Source organism: Triticum aestivum, chromosome 6A (genome assembly GCF_018294505.1).
Source record: "Triticum aestivum cultivar Chinese Spring chromosome 6A, IWGSC CS RefSeq v2.1, whole genome shotgun sequence".
NCBI lineage: Eukaryota > Viridiplantae > Streptophyta > Magnoliopsida > Poales > Poaceae > Triticum > Triticum aestivum.
Window position 1 is genome coordinate 615,186,388 of NC_057809.1, and position 7,990 is coordinate 615,194,377.

At 44.8% G+C, this 7,990-nt stretch overlaps 1 protein-coding gene across 1 annotated transcript; it reads right to left on the minus strand.

Moving 5' to 3' along the window:
* Window positions 1-1,970: 1,970 nt before the first annotated feature.
* Window positions 1,971-5,236, minus strand: LOC123129107 (protein COP1 SUPPRESSOR 2). Its single transcript, XM_044549271.1, has 6 exons — window positions 5,013-5,236; window positions 4,705-4,926; window positions 4,508-4,622; window positions 4,341-4,414; window positions 3,338-3,495; window positions 1,971-2,725 (listed from the first exon to the last, which is right to left on the minus strand). Exons 1-6 carry the CDS (start codon window positions 5,084-5,086, stop codon window positions 2,553-2,555), a joined length of 816 nt encoding a protein of 271 aa, XP_044405206.1. The 5' UTR covers window positions 5,087-5,236; the 3' UTR covers window positions 1,971-2,552.
* Window positions 5,237-7,990: the final 2,754 nt, after the last annotated feature.

The window sequence follows — 7,990 nt, forward strand, 5'->3', positions numbered from 1 at the left end:
CCACCGTGCTTGGAGCGACCAGGAGCATGCTGGAAAGCAGGACTACAAGTCTATGCACCATTAACCTCCTGTGTGTGCGATTCTTCTTGGGCGATGGAACTCTCAGTATTGGCCAGACTGTTGCCAACACCATGGCGACGGAGAAGGTTGGGTCAGCGGAGCTAACTCTTTTTACAATGAGAGAAGGCAAACGATGCACAGATGATGATGTTCTCACTTACGGGAAGCAGTTCAAGTCATTTCTTGACTCCTGTCCAAACGCATTCAGTGGTCTTGCACGACTCCAGCTAGAAAATTTGAGGCTAGTTGAATCACCGGGCATCCCTGAAATTTTCAGCATATGCAAGCGACTGGAGTTCCTACGCCTGTTTAACTGCGACATGGGGTTCCTGTCTTTGCTACAAGTGTCACACCCACTACTCCGTGAACTCGAGATTGTCAGGTGTAATTTTGAGAGGGTTGATCTTAAGTGGCTGCCAAAGCTCACAATGCTGACTTTTTCTTGGTGGGTCAGTGAGCATGATCCTTTGTCTTTAGATTATGTCCCACTGCTCCAGACACTGAGCATCACTCATATGGCTCGTTTACGGCATAAGGTGCTCAAGTTAAGTGAGTTCCTTGGCAAAGCCACCATAAGCCACCTGAATTTGAACTATCTCTGTGAGAAGGTTAGTGAAGGCGATAATAGTCTTGTAGTCATCTACTCTCTCCATTCCAAAATAGATGACCCAACTTTGTACTAGGGAGTATAAGTTTCCCTCTTTTCGCCAGTGTTAAGTTCTGTTCTTTAGGTTAACAAACATATTTTTGTCTTACTGCAGATCTGGGTTAGACCAGAAGAACCAAATCAATTGTGGCAGGTGTTCCACAAATTAAGGCATGTGACTTTGACCCACATTTCTGAGGAATGCGATCTGACTTGGACATTGTTCATTCTCCAAGGTGCACCGTCCCTTCAGGGGCTATGCATCAAGGTAAAGTTTTGTACAGCTAATCTCCAAACAATTTCCCTTTCTGCCGCCCATTAAACTTGCAGTGGAAAATTCCCATCTCAAGCTTCCTGAGCGCATTAAAATGTTTGAGTAATCACATAAGTTTTTTTTTCTTTCATTTGAAAATTTTGCTTGCCAAAATGCAGGTGTGGGATCATCGATGTGAAATGATAGTGGATGGGGAGCAGAGGAGGCAGTATGGGTTCAGCGAGGACAAGAAGGATGCGCACGTATTATGGAGAGCACCTGCATCTGATTTCAAGCACCACAATTTGTCTGTGCTCATGGTCTTTGGGTTTTAGTGGGAGGCAAAGATTGTGAATTGCGTCGAAAGTGTCATGAAAGCATCGGTCGCCCTGGAGGACATATACTTGTATGAGAAGCCTGTGTGCGAGTACTGTAAGCAGACGGCATGGAAGCGCATATTTCTGCGGAGAAACAGTCAGCCGGCCACGCCTGCGAACATATTGGACATTGGAATCAGCTTGCGTGTAAGGGTTCATTTGCCGGGTTTGCATTACTTTGGCTGAATTTTGCGTATACACCTGGACAGTTTGTGTTTGCTGTGTAACTCCTATGTTATCAAGTGTGTTCTAGTATTTGGCAGTAGAGAAATGCCCTGCACACTCTTTTATATGGTCAACTGGGAATGTATCTATGGACCTTTGTTTGATGAACCTACTTTATCTAGTTCCTACTATCTGGCTGGTTGGAGTTGGCTTGCAAAATGATATTTGTTTTGCGTGTAATGTTTTAATCGCCTCTCATAAAATGGTTCCTTGTTTCACAAAATGATTTATGTTTTGTGTTAATTAGTTCGTCTCATGTACTGCTTTGGAAACTTGGATGTTTTTAAGCTAACACTGTAATCTTTGTGGCCGAAAGTAAAGCAAGAAATATCGCGGCAAAGCAGACTGCAAGTTTACTGTAGTCCATGAATAATCAAGTGTTATTGTAAACTGAAGAAACTGTAAGCGCTTGAACAGAAGTACAAATTGATGAAGATACTGCAGTAAAACTGCAAAAAAGCTGTGAGCAATTCACACAAGCAGATTGCACTTGCAGGCCAGATTGATGAACGTAAATTCCGCACAAAAATGCACTAGGCTAAAGTGAACATAAGAAAATGCACTACAACCTGCGACCACCCCTTAGCATAGGAGAAGAGCACAGCTGAGAACAGAGTTTCTTCCAGCAAAGATGAACATGCAGGCGGACACTAAAATAAGAGTCATACATCCCTACAATTAGAGTGGCTCCTGCAATTTGACATCCACTGTGAAGTCCTCAAACTGTATGAAGCCCCCAGATCGATGCAGCACAATGAAGGAAATAGACCCACTCAAATATGTTTCATAGCTCCTCTGTAATAAGTCTGTGCGCTTCTTTCTCCATAACAGGTGCTGTAGAAGCAGAGTAACCAACCAAGGGACCCTACCTGCTTTAGTGTGGGTTTTCAGTGAATAACCCAACATATAGGACTATCGTGTGTTGCCACTAACATGTTTTCTGCTTAAAGGGCAACAGCGCCAAGCCAGCAGCCTGCTCGGTCAGCTATTTCTATCTTCGCATGACACGGAATTTTTCTCGCTTGCGGAAACGCTCGAGCAACAATTCATCGGTAGCAGCTTCTCTACGTCCAGGAGGTGGACCACCTGGAATGTTACTATCTGTTGGTTTGCCTCCAGTTTCATTAGCTTGTGAATCTTGACCTTTGTACAACTCAGGATGTTCTGCATTGTAAACAATGGTTTAGTACCCTCAAATGAGAAGAAACATAACAAAGATGTGACATCAATAACATGACACTGACTGCATTTCAACAACATAATAGCATTAAAATGGCATCACTGCCACTAGATTTTCCATGGGACGTCAATTTGCCGACACAGGTTGTTACGCAGGCAGATTTAACCAGTAGTGCATTTTTAAGGACAGTCCCAGTACATAGAAGCTCCCACACAAGGTGGGGTCTGGGGGGGGATTATAGGAACCTAGTCTTACACTGTGAAGTGCAATGCAGAGAGGCTGTTTCGGACCCAGGACCTCTTGACACAAGTGGGGAGGACTTCACCACTGCGCCAGGCCTGCCCTCAAGCTCCCACAGAAGGTGGGGTCTGAGGAGGGAAATATAAATTAAATCTTACATTCGACTTTCTAAACTAATCCTACCAGACTCAAAATACCAATAGCAGATACTCTCTGAAGAGTTCTGCTACAGGAACAAAACTGTCTTCTTGACACATAGAATGCCGAACAATATCATATAAATATTTCATGTAACAGTGATACATGTCCTCACTAAGAAAATAAAACTAAGGAAATGACCTTAAGCGTATACAAACCTCTTCGCAATTTTTCAGCATAATCTCTCCCACGATGGAAATAATCAGCACTGTAACTTGATGGAATGTTTGCATCTGATTTTGTTTTACCCGCAAGCCTTCTCTCTTGCAACATTTTTTTAGCTGCCTCGGTTTCTTCAATATTTCTCAATTTGTACCTATCATGTGACAATAGTTTCTGTTAGTGATGATATTCACAGAAAAATCTTTTGAGATCACCAAGATTAATTTTAGAAAGCAAGAAATATAATATATCACCAATATCGAATTATTGTAAGCACGAAACCTTGTTATATGACTGAAAATCCTATATCCACAAGAAATTGTCATGGAGAAATTTATTAACCACACTACACTGTTAGGCCTCGAATATCAACAATAGCATTACTGCCGCAGAGAAATGCCTGTAGGTTTTCTGCATCCTTACACAACTTAATAGGTTCAGTTCCTATTTAGCATGCATAAATGACAAAGAAGATCAATAAACTAGCCATGATAGACCGCACTCATTACAAAGCAATCTTGAATTGGCATTGTAGATATTACAGGGATAAAATGCATAGCACACTTAATAACACCAAACGAGATCTGTATGCTTTCCTAGACTTCTGGCCGCAAGGATTTTGCTGATCATGAAAAACAAAAAATAAATTCTAAATGAACCCTAAAGAATAGGATGCTTGGAGTTCATACAAAATTAAACCTATCTAGCTAATTAAATGCTCGAAGTAGAACTGCCAGCACCCAGCAAAGAAACTTTGTCTGACAATGGACCATTGGACCGAATAGTTGGCATAGGTTATAACTGTTCCATGCACTTATCTAGAGATTTCTGAACAGTAGTAAATTGCTCTCCCTCACTGCTCGATATAAGCAACAATAACAAGTACACAACACTTGAGGCTTCTTTTAGGCACCTTCCCCTCTCAATCCAACATAATGACACAACTTTAGCAAGTTTTACTCTAAATGAAGACAGAAAAAGAGGGGTGCAAGCACACACTCAATGGGCAGCTGAACTTCAGCGATGCCGGTGGTCCACTGGGTCGAGCTCTCCTCCATGTTCTTCTTCCTCACCTGCAAGCAAACGATACAACACAATGTCATTGCAGCCCCACAACAATCTCACCCTGAGGATTGAATCACAGGGCTGTTCAGCCACAAACAAACCTTCAGGTGGTCCGGCACGACATAGAGCTCATCCACCTCGTCCTTATCGTCCTTGTCGTTGACCTCAATCGTCTTGCCCCTCTTCTTCAACAGCTCGTTCTCCACATACCTCAACCTTCAACGACCAGACCCAGGCTCAAGTTAGTTCTGGAAATCAGATTGGCAAGAGTAAAGCACATACAGATGCAACAACGCACATATTGGGGTCTTCGATGGTAACAGCGGTCTCCTGCGCAAAGGTGTCCTGAAGCACGAGGTCCTCCTCGCCCGCTGCCCCTGCCCCGCTGCCACCTCGGCCGCGAGCGGAGGACGCGTCAGTGGTGGCGGAGGCGGCGGCGCCGGTGGCCACGGACGCCGCGGGGATGCCGAGCTTCCTCTCCCGGAGCTTCTGCGTGTACCTGACCTCCTCCAGAGCAACGCTGCGAGGGGTGAAGGGCAGGAGGCATCAGCAAGAAACCCTAACGAGGCAAGAGGGGGGGGGGGGGGGGGAGCGGGAGAAGGGTACCGGCGGGTGTCCTCGTCGTCGGAGTTGTCGGCGGCGTCCGACTCGAGGCTTCGCTTGCGGAAGTTCTTCACCATGGTGAACCCGCGCCGGTGCCGGAGGAATTTGTGAGGATTCCTTTGCCGGAGCGGGAGTCGCCGGCGGCGAGCGGTGGATATTTGGAATGCTGAAGCGAATTAGGGTCGTCGTGTCGGAGTTTTTTTTTTTTGAGGGGTCGTCGTGTCGGAGTGAACCGGTGGATAGAAGGAAGTTCGGGCCCGTTCCCTCGCTGCTACCCAAAGCCCATAGGCCGGAGTGGGCTTCCTCATTGTTTTTTTTTGGACATAGGGCTTCTTCATTGTTGTTGACATAGTTTTCTCCGCCGTGCACACATCTAAGGCCAAAATCACTATTTTAACAAAATTTTAGCGCGCTGCGAGCGGCTAGTCGCCGAAAGCGTCGAACAGGAGCTCCCACACGGAGAGGACTGGAACGGAGCAAAAGAAAATCTAACGACGGTTTCTCTCCCCTAAGGCGACGACCTAGGGTTTCGACGTACTCCGGTGATGGCGGCCGGCCGTTCTCCCTCCCCACGAGGGTTCTCTTGCCGGGGTTCTTCTCGGGCTCGGGGCTGATCAAGGGGGGGGGGGAGCGTCTCTGCGACCCCGCCTGGCCAGTTGTGCGAGGCAGTCTGATCTAGGGTTTGGACGAGGAGCCAGATTGGATCTGTGATGGCGGCGGAAACAAGTACTCAGGGAAGGCATGGGAAGGAGACGACGGAGGAACTTCTTGCAAGGCTGAATCTGCAAGAGGAAGAGGATGACGCTTTTGTGTGGGAAGAGGAATTGCCGGACCTGGGAGAGCCGGCGAAGTGGCTGGCAATAGCCAGAGTTCATACTACAAGAACTTTCAGCCCTAATGCTCTGTATGGGGACATGCGTGCTGCGTGGAACCCGGCGAAAGCAGTTGTTTGGAGGAAGATTAAGGAAAACTTATTTACTGCCCAGTTTGGATGTTTAGGGGACTGGAACAAAGCTATGGCTGAGGGGCCTTGGCTGTTCAGAGATCAAGTGGTCATCATGGTTGAGTACGATGGGTTCAAAAACCCTGATAGTATCAAGCTAGACAAGTTGGCGGTGTGGGCACAAATCCATCGGCTGCCTGACAAATTTCTGATAGAGCCAGCTGTTAGAGGGATGGCATCACGCATTGGAGAAGTGGAGGAAGTGCAACTGAAGTTACCGGCAGGGTTCTTTGGTGAGTTTGTCAGAGTTAGGGTGAAGATAGATATTAATGCAAAAATCAGAAGGTTCGTAACTGGAAAAAAGGGAGATGAGATGGTAAGATACCAAGTCAAGTATGAAAAACTTCCGATCTTCTGCTATAACTGGGGCGAGTGTGGACATTGGCACGAGGAGTGCGGGGATAGAGTTCACGATTCAACGAAGTTTGAATGGGGAGATTTTGTGCTGGCTGATGGTGTACGTTTCGGGCAAGCTGGGAGAGGTGGCTATGGCTTTCAGAGGGGACGAGGTGGCCCAAGACCCACGGGAGGAAGAGGCCGGGGAAGAGAGCAATATAACTGTTGTCTAGAGTTGTTGCCGTGCGTCTCCTCGGAAGATTAGCTGCTAGGTTCCGGAGTGGAGCCGCTCGGGGAAGGAGGAGCTGCTTATTCGAGGCCTCCGCCGGCGACGGCGGAGGGCAGGCGGCGGCGCATAACGGACAAATGCTACACCTACGAACATGTCTTACTTAACAAACGTAATTACCATAACCACTAATCAAACCCCCCACCCCCCACCCCCCTGATTTCCAGGATGGGCCTGTGCCTCCAACTAATGAAGAATTAAAAACTGACAAATTGGCATTACTCCTCAATTTCACATCTGTTATTTTCATTCGAGAATTGAAATTTCCATATTGATGCAAGAAAATAAAGCTTTTACGAACTTCGATGTTAATGAAAAATATGAAGATTCTATTATTGATTATATTAGTTTTTTGGTCCAGATGGTCAACATCTCACCATATTCATTTATTCATGGTTATTTTGAAATACGTATGATAGATTTACTTGATTCTATGTTCTTGACAACAAACAATTAAATAGAGGCAAACTACACAAGGCACATATAGGCGGCTACCCAGTTGTTCTGGACTACTATATGAAGCACACCCATTCTAATAGTAAGAGAAAATAGCTACTAATTTCATGTCGATCTAACATGGTCTAGGAATTCTTGGATCTATTATTCGATACAAAGACATAGTACAACAAATGAGGGATATACTACGAATCAACCGCAAAAAACACATCCAGCTATCGGCACGTGGTAGACTTTTTTTTACTGATATATCACTTGCTCCTACGGAGCCTAGGTCAAATGGATTAGAGAAGGTAGGCATTCACCCAAATGGTTCATCTTACCAAATGTACCTAACGAGATCACAATAAACAGACCATTGTATTGCAGCTAAGTAAGTATCCCCTTTGTCATATTTATAAGGTTGGTGCGGGTTTTACGTCCTTAGTTTGACTAACAAAACATGTATTATATACCATAAAAAGCACATCACTGGATTTGTAATTGAACAAAGTTTCTAAACATATATTTTTGGTGGTATATAACATGTATTTTGTTAGTCAAATTGATGACCTAGGAACACACGCATGCCCTATGCACCTGTTTGGAGGGAGTAATAAATATTAATATGTTATTATTATATATTAAAGAGTTTATGGTCGAGATAGAAAATATCATCTTAATTCTCACACACATAAAAATGCCCAATCACATGTCTGGTGCATACTTCCTTAAATTATATCGTAGGATACTTGTGGCCAGCTCATAAAGATATCGGCGGTGCCATGGGATTGAAAATTTTATGTGGGTGAAGACACACAACAATAAAAGCATTACCTACCAATGTCAATATATGTATTAATCTTTTTGCGAGAATATATTTGTATTGAGTTCATTAAGCAATTTATTCCCTTTTTC